Source organism: Halictus rubicundus, chromosome 1 (genome assembly GCF_050948215.1).
Source record: "Halictus rubicundus isolate RS-2024b chromosome 1, iyHalRubi1_principal, whole genome shotgun sequence".
Lineage (NCBI taxonomy): Eukaryota > Metazoa > Arthropoda > Insecta > Hymenoptera > Halictidae > Halictus > Halictus rubicundus.
In genome coordinates, this window is record NC_135149.1 from 16,123,495 (window position 1) to 16,149,942 (window position 26,448).

Sequence of the window (26,448 nt, forward strand, 5' to 3'; positions counted from 1 at the left end):
TTACTCACAAAAGCATCGTTTATTTCCTCTTTATCTCTTTCAAAATGAATTTATAATCTTTATAATAATACATCAATAATAATAATAATAATTAATTAATAATTAATAATTAATCATAATAATAATAATAATAATTAATTCATAATATCGTGATATTAAGATCGAAGAAGGTCGTCGTCGTTCGATGACGGTCGGGATGCAGTCCGAATACCAAGTTCCAAACGCAAATCGCGCGTCAAGGGGAAATAATATCGAAAGGCGTCAATGAAAATCCGACGTATATGTATAGGTACGCGTTTTCTTTTTCCCGTCGATCGACGGGTGTGTGTGTGTATGTGCGTGCCTGCACGTTCAACGTCGTTTGGAACCTGCTCGGAGAGGAATCTCGATATACTATATCCCCGGATGTTCGGATCGCGCGCGGGCGCGGGCGTCGTGGTCGCGTCGTTCGAGAATATCTGGGGCTAGAGCTCGCGCGCACCTTTTCGTATATGCATTTGTTGCGTGTATCTCTACGTGTAGGTGTATGGTACAGCGCGACAGTGCGTTTATATAGAATTTTTTTACAACATTACACCGCTTAATTAATATAATATCTTTCTCACGCGCTATGTATAATATTTACAAGTAACAAAGCCGGCGGTGCGTCGAGTCGGATGTGTTCCGACGACCGACGACTGCCAACCTGGAGAACAACCGAGCGTCGAGGATGTGGGGGACCAGGGATCCAGGTTGTAGAGACAAAGAGAGAGTGAGAGAAGAAGAGAATCAGACAGTGAGTGAGGGAGAGAGAAAAAGAAAAAGAGAGAGAGAGAGAGAGAAACGGGTTAGCGACGGTCGTATAGATCTCTCGTATATCGTTTCGAACTCGTGGTTATCGTCAGCAGACAGAAAACTTACGTTGGCGCGCGGTTAGGCGTGACAAGGCCCGGTTCGACTAGCTGGGTCCGCGATTCGAAGCAGCCGAAGAAAAAGGATCCGTCGCTATCCGTTACGTGTTCAGGCGAGAGACAACGATAAAAAAGGGGGGTGGTGAAGAGAGAGTGGCGAAGCAGCTTGAACAACCTAGAGACTATGTACAGGCGCGGGGGACGAGGGTGAGGGAGTCTGCGCGGTCCCCGGCGTGCCAGGATTTTGTTGCACGGAATAGGAGTTACTCTGGCGCGAGTGCTGTTGTTGGTGGTGATGATGGTGGTGATGGTGATGGTGGTGATGGTTCTGATTCTGATTCTGGTGTTGGTGGTGCGCGGTGGTGGTGTGATGGTGACCGATGGTCGCGTGGTTCTGTACGGATTGTACGGACTGTACGAGGTTCAGGTTGAGGGGGTAGGATAAGGGGGAGCCCAGGGCCGTTGCGGCAGCGGCAGCGGAACTGCAGGCACCGGCTCCGGGCCCCACCGGGCTCAGTGCATGCTCATCCCCGCGTGCGGATGGTGGGCCGCCGCCGCCGCCGCCGACACGGATGTTGCGTGATGATGCGGATGGTGCATTAGAGGAGGGAGATGCGGGTGGTGGGGATGGTGTGGGGTCAGAGGCGGTGGGGTCATCTGTATTGGGGTCATGGGGGTTGTCGGCTGATGACCGAGACTGGTGGAGGTCTGGGATGTGGTGGTGTTGTTGGTGTCCTGGCCCGCCGCTGCTGCCGCTGCCGCCGCCGCCGCTGCCGCCGCCGCCACCAGAGCCTGTTGCTGCTGGGCCTGAGGCCCCGCCGGCTGTTGCTGGCCCGGTTGCTGCTGCTGCTGCTGCGGCTGCGGCGGCGGCGGCTGCGGCTGCGGCGGCACCGAGCTGGAAGTGGGACTCTGCTGACTCCCGTTGTCCTCGCTGTCGGAGCAGGACTCGGCCGACGAGCTCCCCGCTCCCCCCTTGCCCTTGCTGCCGCTGCTGCTGCTGCTGCTGCTGTGGGTCTTGACGTGCTTCGCGAGATGGTCGCTGCGCATGAACCGCTTGTTGCAGACCGGGCAGGCGAATCTCTTTTCGCCGGTGTGGGTTCGAAGGTGCCGCTGCAACTCATCCGAACGTGTGAACCGCTTGCCACAGAAAAGCCAGTTGCAAACAAACGGTCGCTCACCAGTGTGCCACCGTAAGTGGGCCTTCAGATGCGACGTTTTCCCGTAGACCTTACCGCATCCGGGTATGTGGCAGCTATGGATGTTCTTCTTCCTGAGATGCACGCCGGCCGGGCCAAGCCTCTCGGCTTCTTGACAGTTTGGACAGTCGCAGGTAGCTCTGCCGGTGTAGCGTCTTTGGGAGCGGGGCGAGGGGGCTTGGCTGACACCGCCGGCCCCAACGCCGACGCCGACGCCGCCGCCGCTCCCCTGCGGGCTGCCGGCACCGGCGCCAGCGCCCGCGCTCGCGGCCGCGTGGTGGTGCAAACCGAACCCGGGCGGGCCGCCGGGCAACATCGATTTGTACGTGTCTTGCAGGAGATTGTGGCCGGCGGTGGTCGCGGTGGTCAACAGATGATTGCCGGCGAGCGCGAGGCTGGTCGAGTAGTCGGCCGAGTAGTTGGCCATTTGCGCGGCGTGGACGCCGACGCCGACCGTGCTGCTCACGTCCAGCCATCCGCCGGCGGTCGCGGCCCCGTGCACGTCCCACCAGCCGTCGCTCGCTTTGATTCCGCCGTGGGTCGCGCCCGGCATCGCGTTGAACGGCCACGACTCGTACGGGTGTCGGCCGTACACCGAGCCCAAGGTCGCTCCCTCGACCTTTCCGAGCAGGCTGCTCTGATGATGATGCGGATCGCCGGCCGGTTGGGCGCTCGCCGTCCCCGGAAAGTACAGGTCGCTGCCGTATTGGGGCGCCGTCGACGCGCAAGAAGTCACCGGCGCTCGAGCGTAGCCACCGGTCGTGCTGCCGGCGCTGCTCGTCGCCGTCGGTCTTTGACTAACTCCGGTGGTCGTGCATCCTCCACCGCCTCCTCCGCCCCCGCCTCCTCCTCCTCCTCCGCTACCGGTAGAGCTGTGTTGAGGCGAGCTACCGCTGCTCTGAGGACTCTTCTTCCACGGATGAAAACCTTTGCCGACGGCCGCATCCGCCAACGGCGGAGGACTCTTGCTGCTCAGCTTGTTGCACTGGGCCGCGAGCATCGCCAACGGCGTGCCCCGTAAACCCGGATGGTCCTGAAACAATAAAAACAAACCACGACATTATCGTCTTGTTCCCTCGTCGTCTCTTCGCTTCGATTCGATTCGATTCTCTCTGCATCGCTATCGCATCGCATCGCATCGTGTCAGATCAGATCGGATCGAGGTGCCCCAACCAATTTTTCGTTCGGTCGGCCACAACGCCGCAGCGCTAGCCATGATTTTATTATGGCGAAACGCGTTCCCGAGCAGGTGTTACCTGGTCGAATTATGGTCCCGCTCTTCCGATACGATTACGCAAACCGATAATAACGAGTTTCGAGACGAGCTTCGCGAATTAGGCGTCCGCTCGCGTATATCGATCCGGCGAAATCGAGCCCGGTCGATTGAGACGCTTTCTCAAGGCAACGCGGCTCGTAATATCGAAGTCGAGCGTTCGCTCGCTCGCTCGCCCGCTGGATGCGGCCATAATCGCGGCTAAATCGACCCAAAAAAACCGAGCCCCGCTCGCCACCGGCCCGAAGCGGCTCGGCGGCGCGGTGCGGAGCGGCGGAACCGGGGCTTCCCCCGAGGGTGTATAATGACACAAAATTACCGGTCCTATCCTAGAAGACGTGGAAGATTGCCGGCAAGCCAACAAAACCGGGGAAACCGAATCGCTTCGCGTAAAACACTTTAAGCGTCGACTGTTCCCGGTATCCGTCCGTCCTCGATAAAAACGCGCGCCGCGTACCATTTCGGGGATACAGAGCGTGCTTTTTTTCGCCCCCAACGGTTGCCCCGTTGCGTCGTTGGGACAGTCGCGATCCTGTTCGAATGCAAATGATCGCTACGTTGTCCTCGAGAAAGGGACGAAAGGCGAGCGAACGGTCGGTTAGGCGGCTACCGAAAGGCTGCAGGCCGTGGAGAGGCTGGAGGCTGGGAAGGGTCCGGCGCGGATTCGGATGTGGAAAGGTAAAGGCAAAGGGTCCGCGGAAGCGGCAGGAAATTAAAGTCTGGCGGGCCGCGCAGCCATTAGCAGTCGGCGCCATCGAGGCGACACGCCCCCACACGGTTCAACCTTGCACCAACACCGACCAAAGACAACGAGTGCGCGCACCCTTTGCTGATAGAGTCCAAGAGAATGGGAGAGACGAAGAGACGGAACCCTACCAATCCGTGGTCACCCCGTCCCGTGACTTCGGGCAAGGTTGCCAGGGTAATAACCACGGTTGCGGTCATCGGTGAGCGCCGAGCTCTTTGCTCGTTCCGCTCTTTAGAAAATCTCGGAGTCGTTTTAAGCGGGTCGACGACACGAACCTTTCTCTGCGGCCAGATTTCCCCGCGGGTCTCCCGATTCGAAGACGACGATTCCTTTTCTCAGCCTCTGCATGATAGCAATCGAGAATCTCGCCGTAGAATCTGCGAATCTGCGCTTCGCGTCGCGTCGTTCCGATAGGGGGTGTCGAACAGGCTCGGCCTGGTTCCGTGTCGTCGACGAATGGGAAGGTGACGGTAAATTTCGACGCTCGCTCGTCGAGGGGTGGAAGACAAAATCGTCCTTCCTGGCCGCGTGGCTAGGGTGGCTCGCCACCAGGCAGGGGAGAGAAACCAGAGGAGAGACAGAGGGCAAACCGGCGAGAGGAACCGAGCGGGAGAGAGCGAGAGAGAGAGAGAGTATCTCTCGGCCGATGGTGTACGGGCCACGCCCTCTTCGAGCTTCGTGAGTGCAGGTTGTAGGCAAGCTACCTATTGATCCGACGGGACGATATGACAGTGCTCCGGTGGAGACAACGACGTCTCTCAATTAGCTTCCTCTCGTTTCGTTTTCGCCCGGTCGACAAATCCGATCAGCATTGGCTCGCGACGAGTACACTCGGCGATTCCGAGCGTCGCGGTCGGTCTTCCAGAGGTGTGTTCGTGGTCGCCGCGGTATGTATTCGACCGATCCGTTAACGAGACCGCGCGGAGCGTTAATAGGGTTATCGATTAGAGCGATATTAGCCGGCAGTTGTGGCCAGTCTATAATTACGCAGCGCAGAACGAAAAAGAGTCGTTATTGCATGCTGGCAGCACGAGCGAGGCGCCTTCGAGTCGCCGATGTATGTGCCCGATTCACCCGCTCTCTCGTCTATTATACCTGTCCTCCGTCAATTACCGCGATTCTTTGCGAAGCGTCCGCGCTTTATGCCGGCTACGCACGCACGCGGCGCGGCGGGGTGTGTATAACCTGCCACACCGCGCCGCGGCTTTCTTTCGCTCGAAACGAGCCTTTCCAACTCAAACTCTAGCTCGTACCGGTTCGAGGAACGAAAAAGCTCGCGAACCGTAAAACGCTTTCTCGGGTAAACGAGATTCGGTCCTATGGATTCGCGCCCATCTGACGGCACAGTTGAAAGAGACCCGTGAAAGAGAGTCGTGGGATGGGCTCGGCTAGGATCCTTTGTTTTAGCCGCGTGACGTCACGCCCATCGCAGCCAGCTAGGACTAATAACGCCTTCGGCCGTGCCGCGCATAAATTAAAACCAGGGAGCTGTTCGCTCTTCGTCGTTTCTCGTGCTCGCCTGGCTCTCTCGGCCGGTGGCTACCTTCCGAGAATGGCGCGGCGCGGCATCGCCCGCGAAGGGTCCGCGGGACGTCGTAAAGCGTGAACCGAACGCGAGCCCCGTTTTTGCAACAACGAGGACATCCATCGGCGACACGATTCGGCGTGTGTTCTGTCCACCGGCCGAGAACTCCTCGCGAGGAATGTTACGCCCGAGTTGACCGCCGATGCGCGTCGAATCGGCCCGACAGTGTGGCGAATGAGATTCACGACGTCGCGTCAAAGAAGATCCATAGAGGCTCGCGACGCTTCCGAGCGTACCCCGTGAAAACGTCCCGACCACCGATGAAAAAATTAGATGGACGCGACGCGACGCGACGCGACCGGACCCCCGCCGTTTTCCCCCTACACCGATATAGTTGCTGCTCCGCTCTGTCGGCGGTTAACCGACAGGCTGCCGTTCAGAGCTGGCCTACGGGGTGGCAAATGGGTAAAGTGAAATGGAACCGGCGGGTGTCGAGGCGAGAACACGAGCCACGCGACAGCTGGACGCGGCGGAGGCGTCGGGAGCCGACAGGCGTGCGAACTCGGCAGACCATAGGGGCTTGCGGCGAACCGCATCCGACGTCTGCGCGTCAAACATATTTCCCTGGCAACTCCATCGAGTAATCCCGGTTCCGCCGCAAATAGAGTACGTTGCGGCTTCCCGAGCGGGAGCGTCCTCAGTCCTCGGTAGTCCGAAAAGGGAGGAGAGCCCCCGGTTAAAGTATCGATGCAAAAACCGTAGAGGGCTCTCTCTCTCTCTTTCCGTGGTAATAGAGCTGGACGCGAAATTGCCGATCTTTTCTGGTTTCCGTGTAAAAAGCGACGCGACGGTCGTTCCGGAGAGCCATTGACCGGGAGCAGTAGCAGCGGACCAACCACCTGCCTCGACTTCGCAGCGTTTGGCTCTGCTCCTTCGATTCGATTCACCTGCGTCGACCTCGAGACGAGACGAGGGATCGACCGAGTCTAAACGCTCTGCTCGCATCGGTTTTCCGAAACGCGGAGGGATCGGTAGACGAGCCTCGCATTATCTGGTCGTCGTCGGCGGGTCGCCCGGTCCCGATATCCCTCGGAACACTCGTAAACCGCGTAATAAAGGTTTTTCGTTTCCTGGCGGCCGTGGCGTCGGTATTCACGTCCGCGTTATGCCCCGGCGAACGGGCCACGCGCAATCTTAATATCGATCTGGTTCCTATAAAAGCAACGCTGCGCCGGCTGTAAAAAACAAACTCTTCCGTAACAACTTGCCGCGGCAATAAAAACGGCCGCGAACGATTAAATTAAGCCGAGTACGCCGGCCTGGGCATGCCGCGAAATTTTCGTATTTTCTGTTAATTGGTTTCTGGCCACCCAGGAAATATCGTTTTCACCGCGAGGAGCCAGCGGCATTCGCCGGACGAAGATCGTCGTCGATGTCGCCGCAACTTCTTTCAGGCTGGCGAATGTGTACGCCTGTCGCGTACACCGCAAACGCTATCGCGAAGATATCGCGGCGCCCGTCGCTCCGCTCTTAATGCTAATTATTTGTTTATCGGTCTCCGCATGCAACTGCGTCGGCACGCAGACCTCGCAGACCGCGGATAAATCGCCGCAACCCCACCGGAGCAGCAACCCGCGCAACTTATTACCGCCTCTCGGATAGCGATCGCGAGCAGCAAACGGCGCCGAGGACTTCCGACGACGGTCGTTTCGTTGCAAAAAAAAGTCCTCGAGAATTGGAGCTTTCGCGACGGAAGATCCTCCGATTCTTCAGCAAGAGACAGAGAGAGAGAGAGAGAGAGAGAGAGAGAGAGACGTGAAATTTTCATGGTCGGTTTCGATGGTGAAGCGGAATTAGGGTCGGCGCGTTTCGTGGCTATTGGGAAACGAGAGATAGGGAAGACTGGGACACGGGATAGAAGTTTCGCTGGAAGACAGGATTAATAATTTTATTCATGAATAACCGAAGCTGCACCGCGACGGAGAAGCCTCCGTTAGTTCCCATCAAACGGCAGCTACCTGTTATCCTCCCTTCTAAATTATGTTTTTTAATTAAATCCATCGTGAGAGAAGGACTCGGCCGTCTCTTTCTCGCCCTTCGTCCCGGGTCCCTTCTCGCCTCTGTCCGCGGCGCCGCGTTACGAAAGGTCCGATCGTATATCCGAAAAAGTCTCTACCTCTTGCTGTATAACCGTGGCCCCGGGCCAAAACAGGGAGCTACCCAAATTTATTCGGCTATCGAGCGACCGGAGGGAACAACGGAGGCTTCTTCTTCTTCTTCTTCTTCTCCTTCTTCTTCTTCTTCTTCTTCTGTGCCCTCTTCTCCGCGTCCTTTCATCTTTTTGCCCCACCGCTCTCATCCGCGCTCCTCCGCGCTCCTCGGAACACAGAGTTTTTTGGCCCCGACAGATAGCCGCGCTCTCCCTCGAGACAAATTTCAAATTGCCCTTGGACCTAATGATTTCCGGGTATAGGATAGGAGGAGGGCGACCCACGTGATCGACTCCTAGGCCGAGCAGAGATCGTTTCCTCGGAAGAGACGAGAGCACGAAGCCTGGAATCGTGTCTGTCGTCGCCGTGTTTCTCTCCTTCTCCCTGGGATCCGAGCCGCGGAGGAACGACGCGACGGCCGCGCTACCACCAATTCATTAGCACTCGTAAATCTGTCGTGGGCGACAGCCACCACGAATATTAAGCGGCTATTACCGGTTAGTTATAATTCGTGGCCAGTTAACACCAGCTCGCCTCGCCGCGCCTCCTCGAGCGAGGATCGAGGGTCGAGAAACGCGGGGCTTCGTGTCGCCGCGCCGAGGAGAATCGAGTTTTTATTGCCTCGGGAACGCGTCCACCGCGTTGAAGTCGATCGTTTCTGGTTGCCGCGTTCATATTCGATTTCGCTACGGATTCGTTACCGACCACGGTATTCGACTCGTATCGCACGAACGTCACCGCGTTCCACCGAGAAGGGAACGGAGAACGAGCGTGCATTAAATGTCATCTAAAGTAGGAGAAGAATCGACCGGATCGTTTCTCTCGGTTCTCGATGGCTCGGTAGGCGGGATCGGGGTCAAGAGATAGCCGTCGATGCGGACTCGAGTCGATTCGACGCGGAATCGATCGGCAAGAACCCCGGCAACGCACGAGAGCCTCGTTCGGATTCAGGTTTCGAGGTTGTTTCGTGCGATCGGTCTCTCTCAGCCCGTGTTCCCCCGTGGACGATCGTAAACGATTCGCGCAGTTCATTTCGCGAGATTTAGAAACCGAGCGCGACAACGACCGAGCCCATTCTCGCCCGTTTGTCGTCGCGGGAACAACCGTGTTCGCGGCCGGCTCCGGCGTCGGCGTTACGTCGCGTCGCGTCGGGAGCAACGCCGACAACGAGGGCCAACTCGAAAATAGGCAATTGGTTTTCGGGCAAAAATCCCGTGACTCGTTCCCCTTCCCCCAGCCCCCTTTACGTCTTCATTAGGATAATGAGGACGGCGTAAATCTTGCGAGCAGAACGGGCCCGACCCGCCCGAGTTTGCGCGTGCTTCTGGAATATCTCCGGCCGAACGACGGAAGCGGCTGCATTTGCATCGAGTAATTTAGTACATAAAATTTGGTACATAAAATTCTGCAGCCAATTAGCGGCCGAGTGTCCGATCTATCGCCCCGGCTAGTCGTTCGCTCCCTCTAGAAACGCTTCTAATTTCGGAAACGTGACCCCCTTTGCTCGACGAAAGCCGGCCTTCCTCTCTCCTCGCGGCATCCACCGAGAGCAGTTTCGCCTTTTTACTGCCGTGCCTCCCTATCGACGATGGGCCGCGCCGTTCGACTCTTGCGTAAGCACCGCGGCGCGGCTCGTTCCGAAGGACAACCGGACATAAAATTCTACGTTTGCAGAAAAGCTGGCCGTGTCCCGCCACCACCGGGACGCGTCTACCTTCAATTAAACGAACGTTACGAGGGTAGTAAAATCTCCGGTGTCTCTCTCTCTCTCTCTCTCTCTCTCTCTTTTTCTCCGCTCTACACGCATATCTGTATTCCAGTTTCTTCGCCGATCGAGAAATTAAGCGTCGAGCTAGTTGAAATTTGTTGGTGCCGGTCTTCCAGCTTAGTCGACGTCGCCACCGACTCAAAGAGGATCCCGACTCTATAACGTCGACATTTTCCGCGCCGTTTGCCCGAAGGTGTTTCGTCCGGGGGTGGAGCCGCGACGCGTCTTTATTGTTCGGTCAGGTAGACCAGCGGGCTCGATTTATTCGAGATGTTATTAGGCTCCTAGATCAGCCTACCGAATGCTCCCTCCAGCGTCCCCGTATATTCGACAGTTTATTGGCGTCGCTGCCCGGTGGTCCTGGTCGGCGGCTTTCTTTCAATTACGAAAATTTAAGTAAATAGCTATGGTCGTGCGGGACCGGGAAACGGAATCGTAGGACGATAAATTAGCCGAGTATTAGCATTTAAACGATCTTTAGCAACGTGCCGCATCGGGTTCATCCAAGGACTCGACGACCCTCGACGTCTTCGCGACGTCCATACGGAGTCCTGCGAAAATCGAGGGTCGAACGATCCCGTTCGTGGCGACGACGCAACGCGACGTCTCGCAACATCTGTCCCGAACCGACGCCGATTTCGCTGCTTCGTCCCGAGGCTGAGATCTCTCTGACGAACGACGAGAGCTGGCGACGACGCGACCGCGACGTGCTCCGAAGAATTATTAACGAAAAAGAGACCGATTGAAACGTGAGAACTGTGACGAGCGAGAGCACCGGCCACACACGCGGCTCTCACCTGCGCCCGCTCTATATTATTTATTCATCGTAACGGCGGAACGGCCGTTGGTACGGGAAGAACGTAGCTCTAGAGGTCGTCGTAATTTAGTCGCGGCAGAGTTTTACGAGACGCGAAGGGGCCGGATGAGCGAACGGTACTTGGCGAAATTCGCAAACGAGCGAACGCGCGAGCTGATAAATTTACACCGAGCGGCATACTTCTAACAGGCTAAGTGCTCCTTTTACGAGGCAAGCTTACATTGAAACCGAAAGATGCGGCCGATCTGTGCGCGAGGCGAGCTCGTTCGTTCGTAATTACGCCCGGAATTCGCGACGACGAGACGGCCGGCGCGGATCTCGACCTGCACCTGCGAATATTTACGTTCAATTAAAAACTCGTAAACACCTAACACCGGCTAAATCTAAATGGACCTCGGCCCGGCAGCCCGTGTTCCACTCGCCGAGCCGTCCCAACACGACGCTCTGACATCTTCCTCGAAACGAAACGAACCGACTGACCCAAATCGACTCGGATCCGCCGAGACTCAGACGAGGGAAACGACCGTATCATCCCCGCGCGAATATGATCGCGCACCTGCTCCCCTCCCTTCACCCTCTTCTCGCGATAGCTTTGCAATTTTGTTTCTCCGGCGCAAAAACACGTTGCCGGATTTAAGAGGATCTTAACGAGGCTCGTGCTCTTGGATCGCGTCCAGATCGGCCTAATTAACCTTCGAACGAGCGATCGGTCGACGCGACGCGCGACGGTCGAGCACGCAGCGCGACGCATTTAAACTTTAAACGCCGTGGTAGCGTACAAAGCGGCGACCAACTCGCCCGGACAAGCTGTTACGACAAATAGAGCACGACGAACGTTAATCAATCTTGTCTCGATAAGGATCAAGATAGACGGGACGCGCTTCTTTTTCGCGGCGAAAGAGCCGACACGCGACATCCCGGCGCGGCGGCGCGAAGTCGATCTTCCGCAAGAGGTTTTCGAGGAGAGACGATCGGTCGAGGGGCAATTTACCGAGCAGGCTAACCCACGGGATTCGCGCGTGTACGCCTGGGCCCTGGGCCCGTGTAATACACGCGTATCGCCTGCTTGTCCGAAGTGTTACCGACGCCGCTACGGCAACAAACTGCCACTAAATCACCTTTGGCAGACCGTGAACCCGTTCATCTCGTCGGGCGCAGGTGCTCCGCCGACCGAGGATCCAATCTGGGTCCCGGTCCACGCGTTGTAATATCCTCCGCGCAAAAAGTAAACGGTCAAGAGATCAGGCTCGCGAGTAATTCGACAAGGCAAATAATCCTGCAGGCGGACGAGACCCGCGAAAATTTCACCGCTTGTCCTTCCGTCGAACGTATCCCATTTGCATCGTAATCGAACGCTTCCGGTTCGGGATTCCTTGTAACGGATAGAAACCTAATTGCCGCGAGACCGAGCCGAAATACTGTTGCTCTCGATAGCCGCGTAACCTGCGAGCGAACCCCAGAAGAGGTGCACACCGCTTTCTCCGGGCATGAATTACACGCGTAACGATTACAGGTTGTTACGAGCGCGAGCGAGCGTGGTCGGCTCGGCTAGAGACTGCTGAAAAGGTCCGCGTCGATCGTTTGATTCCGTTCGGACGATCAGGTATAACACGGCGGACGACGAGACCAGGAAACCCGAGACGATCCTCGAACGAACGTACGAATCGACGGGTAAATTGGCTCGCGTGTCCACGCTCCGCGAGGAGAAGGACTCCGCTCGATTTATAGCTTCATCGTGCCGCTGTAACGCTGATCCTGTATCCTGTGTTTTCCCTCGGCCTCCGCGGAGTCGCGATACCATCCCGAGATTATGCAAATCGAACGGACGTTTAACCCCGGCTGCCAAAGATTACAACGATTTTTTAGCTGTCATGTTTCGTTTGTAACGATCGCGATTTTCCGAGGCGATAACGCCTCGGCTGTCGTCCGCGGTGTACGTGCTACACGAAACCCTGGCACGGCCGTTCACAGCGTTCGTTTGTCGCGACGCTGCTCCGGCATGCAGCGGAGCGCCGTTTAAAAAACTGGTCGCACGTCGACTTATTAAAAAGACGTTCCGCGGGATAAAAGGCCGTGGAACCGCGACAAAACTCCGTGGATCACGTAAGTACACGTCCGACGATACGATCTCGTCGCCGCGCCGAAGGGACTCGCAATCAGCGGCCGCTGTTTACGGATTTGCTTCCGACGTGTCGGGGGTCGTGCGTGGATCGGTGAATTGAAAAACGAGGATCTGCTTAATTCGATTCACGGGGACGCGTGTACGGCCGGGATCAGTTTATCGGATCGCTGCTATTCAATCACTCCATTAGAAGCTATCTATCCCCTCGTGAACGCAACCCTTAGGAGCGGATCTCTCGCGCGGATCCACCCTCGTTCACGATGCTCCGATGCCGCCGCTGTTGCTACCGCTCCTGCTTCTGTGCGGAGAGATCGCTGCAACGGACTGTGACATATTAGGCTACCCCCTGAGGACATCATCCCCGTATAAGAGGCCCATAAAGAGGGTGACTCCGCTCCTCGGATTTATTGTTTCGCGATTTAGTGGCCAGGCGAGCCGTGGGAGCCGGCTGCGGTCGCGCCGCCAAAACCCTCTGGCGCTTTATTCACCCCCGAGCTCGTAAATAAATTATCGTCCGGCCGAAAACAACGGCCGGCTAAATATCCGTGACGCGGGGACGGGAGTTCTCGAGGTTTGAATTTTTTTCCGAGCCACCGTTTCGCGAGCCGCGCAGCTTCTTAAAGAGAAAGGCGTTGCTGCATGTTTTTCGACGATTTATCGCTCTCTTCGTTCCCGCGAGACTCGGACGACTCTGTTTACCCTCTATAAAAATTCATGAGCCAGCTAAAAGCTAGAGTTTTCGATGGTTCTTCGGATCCAGAGGCGACGAGAAGATTTCTGTAGCATCCCCCGGCGGATCGCAAGCATTCCGCGGGCCGTTCGATCTATAAATCTAACGGGACGGACGCGGGGGTCGTTATGCAATATGTCGAGAGGATAATTCGCCCCCTAAGGGGAACGAGCGTGATAGCGATACGGACGTGAGCACCGAAATGCAAATTATCCGCTCGCAAGGACGCGGGGAGAGCGAAATGCGGTAAATTGCGGCGATCTCGTTGGTACTGTTCGCCATTCCGGTTTCACTCGACTCGTTCGACTATTGCGTTTTGTTCTTACGCAACCGCGATCGTAGATACAGCTGTGCAGATCCGCTTGACGTATCGATTCCACGAAAATCGAACAAGTCGAGATCCCTGGTACGACGAGTTGGATCGCGTCGACGCCCGTATGCGTATGCATCGATCGGCGGATTAGACGATCTATTTTCTTTTGTTGCAGGTGGTCGAAACGAATCGAGATCGAGAGGAAGCGATATATTTTGATGCGCGGCGAGTGCGTGAGGTGAGGCGACGGTTGCGCAACACCGGCGAGACGTTTCAGCGGCTGTCGAGCCGATTTAGCATCGATTCTGTCGCATTCCTCGGTAAACGCGACCCGTCCCTCGCAATTATCCCAGGCATCGCTGAAAACACACCGGTTCCTCTTTGGCTCACGGGGCACACGCAACGAACACGGCGTTCTCCGGCTCCCGAGCAAGCTGCGAGCTGCGAGCTGCCGGACGGCCATATGCATCTGCTACACGGAAAATCGCGGCGGTATACCTTCTCGTGCGGAGTATACCGGAAGTTTTTACGGGCCTTGGAAGGGGTCGTTGGCTCCGCACCGGTCGTGAGAGGCAATTTTACTTTCGAGAAGCTGCTTCTCGCGTCTCCCTCGCGACCGAACGGATCCAACCGGAATTCGCGTTCTAATTGCGCGACGGGAAACAAGTTGACGCCGATTTTGTTTTTTGTTTTTTTTTCCGGCGGTTTTACGCCGTTCATTTTTTCCGAGAGAGTACCGGTTCGTTATCCGTCGCCTAATACAGAGAGCGAGAGGATCCGCGACACGATACCGCGCGGGATTAGCGTTCTTTACGCGTCCCGCGGTCCGACTCGCTGTATTCGCCGCTGCAAACCTATCTCCGTTTCCGTCGTACCATTCGGCGAAATGGCCGACGATAAATTACAGGATAATTGCCGGTGGACGCGCTCGGAACGGGTTGCCGCTTGGTTAAACGACGATCAAGGTGTAAAGAATCGTTTTTCCGGAGCGCGAACAACGAGCCTGGTCTCGAAGAAACGCGTCGACAACGGGCCGCGATTGTTGCTCTCCGGGGGAAAGAGCGACGAAGAAAGGAGAGGAGAAATTTCGTTCGATGGGACCCGCGGCATAATGCGCAGTCGATAAATCATTGCGCACGGCGGGCCGGTGAGCGAACGTTTGGTATTTTGGTTCCGACACCGCGGGGGTTTGGCACCCCTGCGGAGCATCCCTGCCGTTGCTGCCACGCTTCTCTCCGCGGCGAGAGATCGCCGCGAAGCCTCGAGGTGTTTGCCGCAAGAAGTGACGACGATTCGTCTCGTCGGGACATCGATCCTGTCCCCCAAAAAAGGGACGCGAGAGAAAAATTCCGGGGTCTCGTGAACCGTAATGACGGTGAGCGTAGAGAGGACCGATCGGATCGCGCAATCTCGCCGAGGAAAACCGCGCCGAGTCGCGTTTAGCGCGGGGAGGAAAGTAGTCGGTTTAATAGAATCGAGCCGTTAATGATCGTTCTTCCACTTTGCTCGAGTGGCGCGCGTTAAGGCCTCGAGGTGTCGACCGGATCGAGTATTGTTCATGTTTCCCATGATGGTCCGGTGAATGACGCTCGCCGCGATGATACGTCACGATAATGGCCGGTAATTCGACGTACCGATCTCGGAGGGGGGCTAGGTCCGAGGAGGCTGTGGCTGAGGAGCTCGCGCTCGCGCGCCTCCAACCAGGAATATTGTTTACAGCGACGGTACAGCGCCGAGAGAAGTCTTGGCTTTTCAATTATCGAACCTTCGAGCGATACGAGATGATGATGATGGTCTCGATGGAAGTCGTGCGCGCGAGTTGTTGCACGCGGTCGGTAAACCCACACGCACGGGCCGCTGTATCTCTACCAAATTGCCGGCTCGACCGAACTCTCTATCGCCACGCTATCCTACATCCTCCTATGGGCTGTCGCGGACCGATCGGCCGATCCTTTTTTGCGCTTGTGGCCGGAGCGGTGCGGCGCCTCTCGAAATCTCGAAAACACGCGTGCATCGACCGGTTCGGAGAGCTTTAACGGTTTCTGTTCGCCGAGGTTCTATCTCGCTCGGTGATCGAAGAGTTTAAATAGGAGACGATATTCCATACGCGCGCGCGCGCGCGGCAGAGAATAATTCCGTCGACGACGATACCGCCGCTCGAATAATGAACGATAATTCGAGGTAGACGGTCTTGCGCGCGTGCACTAGGAACACGGTGCGCGGCAACCGAGCCAAGGGGCGGCTAGGGTTTTCAATTATCGAGCCTTCCACGATAACGACTCGGCCCGCTGCAGTTGCGTACGTGCGCTGCACCGCGAGCGCGCCCTCCAGACCGAGGCGAGGCCGCGAAATTGCATCTTTGACCGTTTAATGGAAACCGAGCGTGCCGCGTAATGAATATCCTACGCCTCGTTCCTTTGGGAACGGCGATCCGTTCGCGATCGACCATCGCCACCATGGAAAACTGTCGGGGCCCGATTAGCGCGGTCGCCTCGAGCGTCGGGATTTTACGTGTTTCTTCCTTTTTTCGCTTTTTTTTTTCTTTTTCGTTTTGCGAAACGACGTGACGACAATGGACCCGGAGCGACAGAGGGCCGAAGGGCTCGGAAATTGATCGATCATACGCGAAAACGATTTTCCAAGACCGGCGGGTCGAGCTGGCACAACAACGGCCGCGTCGTCGCCCCGAACATCTGCCGCTTTCGGTCCCCGCGCGTTCGAACGAGCGCGTTTTCGAAAGGGTGTTTACACGTCGGGACTTACAACGTGCTCGACGAAAATAATTCATTAAGCCGACTGTTCGCGCCGACTGCGATGGGCGTGACGGCAATCGGAAGGGATTTTGTCATCGGAGCATGCGAGACAGAGAGAGAAAGAGGAGCGTTCCGTTTTTTTTTCCCGTCGCGGGGGCGGAGACACTCTGCGGAGCGCTCTTTGTTCCCTCGCTGAGAGAAACCGAGCGGCGGCGTTCTCGCTCGATAGCTTCCACTCGATAATTTTACTTCCGTGTAGCCGTGTAACCGGCGGAGAAGGGACGATGAACGATGAAGAGACGATAATCGCGCAAGAGCAAGCATTCTGCGGTTGTCCCGGCCTACGGGAAATTTGTTCCCGGTAGGAAGAAATTAGGATGACATCTCGGTTGCATCCGGTGCTCCAGGTAAATCCTCTTAGATCACGTAAAAAGGCCGCGCGGCCAGGCTTTTATCCCCACCAGCGTGACGGAGGACGTATTTTCGCGACAAACGGTCCGCACCGTGCCCGTTCGCAGTCTATTGTTGTCCTCGAGAATGTCAACGGGGCGTCGCTTAAAAGGACACTTTTATCCTGCGAATCGGATTATCGGATTACCAGCCTGGAAGTGAAGTGGAGCGAGGAGTTCGAGGATTCTCGAGCGGCAGCGACGACAGCAGTTTTGTCCAGGCTGCGTTCCTCCGTTCGCCTAACAGCTACACGACCGACCCCCTCTGCTAATTGCAGCGTTTCTTCGCGAAGAGCTGCTCTATTCATTGATGCCCTCGAGGTATGTACGTGTGCATATAGGAATCGATGGGACCTATCCGCAGGTTGTAACGCTATCGAGACTCCATGTCAGTTTACTGTAGCCGTGCAAGTGTTGGCAGCAGAGGGAAATGCCGCGCCGCTCGCGTTCGTGCACGAGACGGCCGGGGCGCGGTGTATTCGGTCGATGAATTAGTAACGAGAATTCGGACAATATTCCCCTTTTCCCACGATAAATGTAATACGTATCGAAGTAGCCGTCGATCGATCGTCGACGCCGACCGGGCAACTTAGTCGTCGCTCGGACTACTTATAGCTCGACGTATTTGCCCGAGGAAACTTCATTCGACGTCTGATTAATTGATAGGTACACCTGGACGTGCAACGGGTTTAAAAGCGACGTGAGCGTCGGCGGAATTCTTCGACTTTCTCACGCAGGAATAGAATTTCTGCGAGTTAACGAGGGGACGACAGCACGTCATATGTCTACCGCAACGACACACGATCGAACGCGAGCGATGGAAAAACGGTCAGAGCGGTGTACATATGTATGGAAGACGGAAAATTCTTCGGCGAGATAACGCGTTGCGGGGATCGAGTGACGAGAGGAAGTACGTATCGTGTTACCGTCCCACGCATCCTGTCAAGTGGATCCTCCTCGCGCACAAAGAGGAGCAGACAAATAATTGGCTCCTCGGGCGCACAGGTAGAGGCCAGTCCCTTTGATCCCTGAGAACCTTGCGCAAGGACCATTATACCAAGGATACTCGATACAACATAAGGGACCCGGGGTGCTTCGGTGACGCGAGAAGGAGAAAAGAGGCGAAGAAAAATAAACTGTTCGATACATTCGGAGCACGGACAGAGAGACGGCCTCCGTTTCCCCGATGGATCTCGCGTCTTTATCCTTCTTTTTTCCTCCCTTTTTCTCTCGCTCTAACTAGATAGATACTATCTATCTATCTCTCTCTCTCTCTCTTTCTCTTCGTCGGATCGACGGGAATCGCAGTTAATAACGCGAGAAGACCTGTAGCGTTTCGAAAGTCACGACGAGCCCCGGTTGCGAGACAACGCCGGCAAAAAGAGCAAGGTCGATCGTGAAACGGAGCAGGAAGAGTGGCTGTGGAAGCGGAGAACTTTCCACGGAGATTAATTTTCGGCGCGACGCACACATCGACGGTGAACTTTTCTGCTGACTTAATTAATACTCGTACGCGTCCCTTTTTCGATGCCACGGATTTAATTACTTTTTTACGTCGACTCGTAAATCATCTCTCGGCGAGGCCACGGGCCAGCAGCGGCGCGGCGGCGTGCTCGCCGCAGCGAGGCAGCGTCCTTCCTTCTTGCCGAGTCATAAAATAAAAAACCACCGAAAGCCCGTGTGCGTACAGCGAGAGGAGAAACACGTGTGTTGCGCCGGGAGAGAACCGCACAAAAGCTGGCCCCGACGTCGCTCCGACACTACGGGGAACGCGGTGTTCTCGAGACCGCGCCGCTTCTGTCAAAACAGAATGGATCATCCCGGATGATCTGCCGGATTACAGACGGCGCGAGCTGATAATGCCTCGCCGCCGCTCAGGTAGTCCGACGAGATTCTCCTCTCCGTGTTCGGACAATGTCGACGACGAGGCTGCTGTTGTGCGTCGACACGACAATGCTGAACAGGCACCGAACGGACCAATCTGTCCGACCGAGACGTTGTTCGCTTTGCCGTCGCAGCGAACGCTCGACGCGCGTCTCGATCCACGCCGGGGATTGCCTCGAGTTTCCCCGATTCGAACGGATCTCTGATTTTATCGCGAAGCCTCCGTCGAACCCGCCTTTCGACGGAGACGAACAGTAGCACCTGACGCGCGAGATCAACGATTCGTGATCTACCTGAACAGATTAAGATCCCTATCTCGAAGCAGGCTCGGTAATTGACCTTGCCTCGAGGAAAGCAAAGGTTGACAGCTACCCTTTTCCCTCGGGAACGAACCCGGGCCATCGGTCGACTCCTAATCTCGAGTTTTCGCTCCTGTCGCTCCCGTCAAAGGAGAATGTACCGGCGCGACGTGACGCGACGGACTGCTATTGTTCTAGGCTGACCCACGGTACGACGTCGAAACGAAAGAGCGCGGACTCACCACATGTCCGTGTACCGGTGACTTGGCGATAGATTGCAACTGCGGGTATAGTTGACCAGCCGCAGCCGGTGTCATGTCGGTCAACATCCCGTTGACGGTTCAGCGTCTAGGCTCGGTTGGTCGCGGAATCCTGACGGTTTTCCGTTGGCCTCGAGCGAATCTTGCCTTCGTCCGCCGGGCAGCGATCACGGTCCTGGACACGCGGTGTCTCGACGCCAATGTCCGTTTTCCGTAGGGTACACTTCACTTGCGGTATAACACAGGACGAGGCTTCTCGTGCCTCGGTCGACGGGACGTGAGAAAGAAAGAAAGAAAGAGCCGTGAAGTCGAGTCCACGGCCGTCGGCTCTGGGTAAAAAAGCGAGTGGGTCGAAAACGTCTTGGTGCTTAGGGGAAACCGGTTAACGTGGTTCCCGTTCTTCGCCCCGTGACAGACTGCCGGCTATCCGATCGGCTTTGCCCTGACCAGACAGAGGGGAATGGTAGTAGGGAAGCCAGCGAGACTTCGGCCCCCGGGCAAAAAAGGGGCAGAGCCTGCTGGGCGGAACCCAGACCTAACTAGTTACCGCCCCTAACCGCCTCCGTGCCGTGCCCGCTTCCTCTTTACTTTATTTATCCCCTCCGATTTTCCTCCCACTCTCGTCCCGTCCACCTTTTCTTTCTCTCTCTCCCTTCGACTCTCTCTCGATCCCTCCTTCTCGCTCCACCGTTCCCTCGAGTCACCCTTTCTCTCTCGCTCTCCGCGATCATCCGCGCAGCCCTTCCCCCGGATAATTTAACCGTGAAGTGCGCGCGCACAACGCCACCGCCACCGCCACCGCCACCGCCACCGCCGTCGTCGTTGTCGTCGTGAACGTTGTCGTCATCGCCCTCGTCGTTGTCGTCGTAGTCGTCGTCGTCGACGACGTCGGTGTCCCTAGAGAGGAGGCACGCGTGCTCCGACTTTGGTGCCCTCTCTTCGAGCATTTCAGCTTCATCGAGTCTCTTTCCACGTTTGTCCTTCCTCTTCCACTCTCGTTCCCCACCTCTCTCGCGTCTCTCGTTCCAGGCCGAGGCTTACGTGACCCGAAGTTGTCGTATTAGGCCTCAGCCTCGTTGTTTGACGTAACGGTATGCACGCCGTTGGTATTTAAATACCGACATGCCACTATCCGATACCGGCGAAACGAGCAAAGTTCATCGACCGGCCCCCGTAATTGATATACAAATCGGAGTCGCGTCTCTCTCTCTCTCTCTCTCTCTCTCTCTCCCGCTTTCTCGGTTCAGGTTGATTCGACAGCCGGCCCGAGAACACGAGAAAGTCGAGGGATCCACAGAATGCGATGCGGAGGATCGCTTCGATCGGATTCGTTGGTCGATTCGGAGCGTTGGTTGCGAAGGAAACAGCAACGTGGCCCCGTCTGCCCACGCACGCTCCTCGTTCTACTTGCCGCGATTACGCGAGTTATACCAGTTTCAGCCAGACCGCGACGCGTTGTTTCGAAAGAGCCTGCCCGCTCGGTCCTCCGTCCTAGCACCTTGCTGCATAATGAATTTGTTCCAGCGCGAACCGTGTCTCTTTCGTTTCGTTCTTTAATAACCATTCGTTCCGAGCTAGCTATATTGATTAATCGTTGTCCACGAGCTCTCTCTCTCTCTTTCTCTCTCTCTCTCGAGCGTCGGACGCGGTTAATCTACGGCGACATTTGCGCCGTCGTCGTGGACGAGCTGCCCTTGATTCTCGGGCATTACGACGTCGCCGGAGAGCTCCATGCAAAGGGAGCATAAGAAGCCGAGCGCGCTCGCGCGGTGTACCGTCTTACGAGCGTCTAATGCGATTTTAATCGAGGAGTTTGAATTTCAAATGCTATTGACTCGGCCGCGTGGAGGGCGACTTTAGGGTACACCGGGTTGAATTTAGGGAAGGGCACCATTATAACTGTTCCGCCATTGGTGTGCTCGATCGCGTTTCGACGACGATTCGCCTTATTATGCAAGAGGTTTCGAGCGCGCCGGTTGATACTGTCCCGATCCGAGAGAGCGGCTACGCCACTGTTGCGAGCCGAGTAGGAAGGGACGACGCGTTCGGGCCGCATTAGGTCCTAATTTTCCATAATGGCGGAAGATCGAGGCGCCACTGCGGCGAGGCGGCCGTCTAATCGCAGTCCATTCACAGCCGCCCCCTTCATCGTCTGTCGCTGCGGAAAGAAGGCCGTCCTCTAAACCCGAACGCTTTCGCCGGCCCGTTTCGATTTGTTAGCTTCTCTTTCCGTGGAACGTATCGCGGTCAGCTCGGTCGAATTCGTACCGCGGACGTAATGCGTTTTGCGTGCGTATTCGAGGGTCCGTGTGTAAATCGATGCGAGTCGCGAACAAATATTTCGCGGAACCCGCGCTCGAGCGAGCCATTGTCGATAACCACCCTCCCCGGGCCGACTCGAGGAGAGGATGATGCGTAGATCGCGTGCGATCGGGCCACAAAAGGTGTGATCCGCGCGCGCCCCACCTCCTCGAGGTCACAGGATACCGGCCACCGTTATAGCAAACGAGAAGAGGGATGAACGGTGCACAATGAATCGGGGCCACAACCGGGCGTTAACGTCTTTTCAAAGAGCAAACGGCTCGGATCGTGCAAATGAGGGTGCGAGCGTACTCTCGTGGCGCCCCTGATCGATCTCGAATCGCGTTCCCTTCCAGGCCGAACGTTTTTAGATTTTTTTTTGTTTCGGATAAAAGCGCGGCCCAATGATTTATTATCGCGAGACGATACTCGGTATCGCAGCCTCGCCGACACGCACCTAGTCCGAATCCGAGTCCGAGGAAAAGAAGAGAGAAATCGGGGTCGAGGGGGGAAGGAAACGCCGATCGAGAGAGAAGCGACAATTGATTCCCTCGGTAACGATCGAACGATATCGACGCCACGAAATGACGGATCGCTGATTGGCAGAGACGGGGGGGAAGGGAGGGTGAACGGGGTTGAAAGGGAAATGGGGCCCACGGGCCTGACGGGGGCGGATAATGACAGGGCGGCCTCGCGGAGCTAAGATGGTCCGCGTTGGGACCAGCTCGGCCTTTGCCTCTTATACGACCATGTGGCCATCGGGAGATGCTGATGGACTAATAATTACCAAGGAACCAGCTTCGCATATAGCGGCTGGGACCGTCGAAAATGAAGATTCACCAGACCAGACTGGGACCAGAGAGAGCCCCGTCCCGCTGTATCCTGTATCGTTGTGTAAGCTCGCCGGTAGGCTGCTCGGGGACGAGAAGGTGCTTCGAGTTTAATAAGCACCGCGTTCGCTATCTGTTTGGTCTATCGCTATCGAGTTCGGATGGTATGGGACGGGACGGTACGGGACGGGACGGAACAGCCATTATGTTAATACGAACGATTCCGGGCGCTTGACGCGTCGACGGTGTGTACGTGATCATAATTTATCGTGGTCGCGCGATACCACGAAATCGGTGCTCCGCGGTAACGATTAACGACTTCGAGCCTATCCTAGCCTAGCCTAGCCTAGCCTGTAGTCTCGCCGTATCCTCTGAGCGGCGTTTCTCCGCGAAACAATTTGATTCGCAACAACCGGTCGGAGCGCTCGGTTAAAAAGCTGCGTGGCGTGTGTCAACCAGTTCCGATGCTCGTTTCATAAATCAAACACTCGCGTCGAGTATGTAATGGAAGAGCGCTGATAACGTGCAAACATTCTTTGAACGATATAGGCCACGTACAACCAGCGGCTGCACGCGATTGTTAGCACCCTCTAATGGCGGACGGTTCTACGGATTCGGTTCGCGTTGACACGGCGAAACGGGATTTCGCGGATCGTTCCCTCGATCCGTGGATCGCCGCGGGCGACGATTCGCGATCGATAGAGCTCCGAGTTATTCTCGGAGCGGAACACCGGTCTACGGCCCCCGGTCGGTCGAGTATCGTTGTGTTCTAATTGTCGGAAAGAATTATAGCGATACTTCCAGCCGCCGAGCCGCAACGTGCCGTACCTCACCGCACCGCGGTCAAATAAATATCCCTGCGGGCTCGTTTTGACCGTTGTCGGCGATTCGTCTCTGAGAGCCGAGCGGTGACCGGGAGGCAGAGACGCGTAGAAGCATCCTCTTTGAGGCTTTTAAGGTCGAGCAGCACGTTTTGCCGTGAAACAAGGCGAAGAGAAACTTGTCTAGGACTGATTTACGGACTCGTTGGCTGGGTCGAGCCCGTGCGCAGCTCGCGGTTCCGTCTACAACGTGGTCCGGAATAGAGAGACGCTTCCGAGCAGATTTATGGGGTGTTCCACGGGGAGGAGAGCAGCCGATCCTCCGTAATTCACGCGGCGCTCGGCTGTCCTGTCGACGCGTAATCCGCGAACAAGGAACCATTCTCCATCGTACCATAGGAAAAGACGTCTATTCGAGTCGTGTCGAATCGAATCGAATCGGTCAGTCGATCCGCGCGCCGTTACGTAAATAGTGGTACTCCCTGCGAGATATACCTCGTCGAGCTGAAACATCCGTGACAAAAAGGCCAATCTCGGCTGTTATACATAACGTTGTCAAGCAAACAATGCAAATGAACGTTTAATGGTATGACTTGACGGCACGAGGAGATAACGCGAAAGAGTTATTAGTATAATCACCTGGAATGGTAATAATTACAGGTCGCGGACGGGAAGGCATCGTAACAACGGCAACGATCTATACCGCACGCTTCACGACCCACCGGCTACTGGAATCGCGGGGCAATTTTTATCGAGTCGAATAGAAAATGGAGGTTCGCTCGAACTCGGATCTCCGTTCCATTAAATATCGAGACATCCGGTGTTAGATCGACGACGACACGTCCTCTCGTTTCCGGGACTCGAGAGATCTCTGAGAAAAAGAACACGGGAAGCGTGAAGAATTAGCGCAAAAAGGGGGAAACAATTAGCCCGACGAAGGACCGCCGACAAATTCGCGGGCATGTTCGCTGGAAGTTGAGATTGCAAAATGACGTGCAAACTGAGGGACGCCCTCGTCCGCCCCCTGGCAATACGGTAATCACTATAATTACGTATCGAGCCCTTATATTAATATCCCCCAGCTACGTCTCTCTTTCGCACTTTCGTTGCCTCTCTCGTTCCCGTCGATTCTTCCGTTCATCCATTCGCTCGTTCGCCGCAGTCTCGTGAAACTCGACGTCCCCCTCCCCTCCCCCCGCCCCTCACGGCGGACCTTTCACGCGAGCCGATCGACTCCTATTTATTGTTGTCGTGAACGTCGGTTGCCTAATGAACGCTTCGCAGACGGGACGACGACGCTTTGCAAAATCCCAGCCAACAATCGTCGCAACCTCGGCGAGACCTCGCGACGCGATTCTATCCGCGATTCTTTGGTAAAGTGGACGCGGGAATCCAGGAGCGAGCCTTTGTTCAAATTGAATTGCCAGATCCGATTGGCAATCGCGCAAATCGAATTCCGAACGAGCGCTGATCAATTGGCAGCGCGTTAAGGAAGAACGGGTGTCGCGCGAGGCCTCTCGTATTGGCCTCTTTCGCAGTCGGGAGATGAACAATTAACGGAGGGTGGCTCCGCACCGCCCAGGATGTCGTCGCAGAAGGGAGCAGATGTCGCCGATAGATTCCCTCAAATATTGCCGGCGACAAGCTGTTCGCGGCGTTGACGCTGCCGCTACGTTTCGCATAACCTTTCTGGCTGCTATAGCCAGCCAAACTGTCTTTCATCTTTTCGAACCGATACTCGGTGCTCGGGAATCGGCACATTCTGTGATCAAAGCCAGACGAAAGACGCCGCTCGCTGCTATATTTTTGTACCGGCTCTGTGTCAATTCACGAGCTCCCAACGATTATATACGTATCGCATACGTTTTCAAATTACGCGATCCGACACGACCCGACCCGACGCAACGTGGCTAAAAGGATCTAAGCTGTCGTGATAATCGTTACTTTACCTCGAGGTACTCGGTATCCGTGGAATGATGAGGTTGCTGGATAGCGGTCGGCGGCATGGTCATGACGTTTTGCGGGTGAGCCGGATGCGAGTACTGGTACGCGCAATTCATATTGTACACCTTCAGTCTATGACGAACGGTCGATGGGTGTCCGAATTCGGCGGCGCTTCGAGCACGAATTACACTCGGCGTTCTCGGGGCACGATTCACCTATCTCGTGAACGGGATTAAAGGATCGCTCGGTCGAGTCTTGGACGCGTTATGAATGGGCATGTCTCGTGGTCCGGTGGGCTCTCTCGGGCTTGGCTGCACGGGGATGTCAGCACGGTTCAGGATCGAGCGTTGAAAGGAGGCGAGATCGCGCGGCTCCCGTTATAGATCCTTGGCGTATCGAGAGAATCCGGTGTCGGTGGTCGATCGTGAGGCGGAGGCGCTCCCCGGCATCGGTAGTCCGTTCGAAGGTTGCCGTGGCCCCTCGTATATCCTGGTAATCACAGTAATTTCTGTGGCTGTTGGCCGCAGAAGGCAGAGCCGAGGAGGAGAGGTCGGTCCCCGAGACAAGGAGGTCGGTCGAGGACGCGAACGCGGATGCGGATGCGGACGCGGACGAGCGGAATCGTCTCGCGTGTATCGATATTTCGCGTCGCGTCGGATGCTGGGTCGCGATGCGTGTCCGCTGCGACGCGGAAGGAGGTTGCAATTAAGCGCTGGGACTGGAGGTGCAGCTCGCGGCGTGCAACAATTATAACTGAGCTTTTTCGTCGCTCACGTAGGAGAGGAGCGCCTCGACGGAGGCGGATCCTCTTTCTCTCTTTCTCTCTTTCTCCGTTCGCCGACTCTTCTCCTACTTCGCCTTCTCTCTACCCTCCCCTGCAGCCGCTCCGGCCGTCTCTTAGCATATGTAGGTGTTCGGATACGCGAGTGCGTGCAGGGAGAGACCGCGTCGGGTGGCGGTGGCCAGACACGTCCCGCAGGAACACACTCCACAAGTGTGTTTCCATCCTGGAAGGTGTTGCTGGTGGGGCAGAGGCGGCGGCCCGCCCTCGCAACGATCCTCCTCGTACAACCTCGCGATTGTCTAATCCTCGTGGCAACCCTAACGAACCCTCTCCGTCTTCCTTTCCCTCTTTTTCTCTCCCTATCAGCCTCGTGCTCCCTCCATCGCGCCGCAGACCACACTCCCGACCAATTAAAACGCGCTGCGATCACGTGGTTCGCCGCCGCGGCCGTCGCCGCATCGTCTTCGTCTTCGTCGTCGTCGTTCTTCTTCTTCTTCCTCTTCTTCTGCTCCTTCGTTCTTCGTTGTTCGT

At 56.2% G+C, this 26,448-nt stretch overlaps 1 protein-coding gene across 3 annotated transcripts; it reads right to left on the minus strand.

Moving 5' to 3' along the window:
* Sp1 (transcription factor Sp8) lies at positions 1-25,711 on the minus strand. Of its 3 annotated transcripts, none has more exons than XM_076789919.1 (3): positions 25,139-25,701; positions 2,069-3,119; positions 1-2,000 (listed from the first exon to the last, which is right to left on the minus strand). In XM_076789919.1, the coding sequence occupies exons 1-3, from the start codon at positions 25,247-25,249 to the stop codon at positions 1,066-1,068; spliced, it is 2,097 nt and encodes a 698-aa protein (XP_076646034.1). In that variant the 5' UTR covers positions 25,250-25,701; the 3' UTR covers positions 1-1,065. The 3 variants fall into 3 exon arrangements, with proteins under 3 accessions (XP_076646034.1, XP_076646043.1, XP_076646053.1); XM_076789928.1 differs by lacking the exon at positions 25,139-25,701 and adding an exon at positions 19,220-19,963; XM_076789938.1 differs by having other exon boundaries at positions 1,196-3,119; positions 25,139-25,711.
* Between the last annotated feature and the right edge of the window lie 737 nt (positions 25,712-26,448).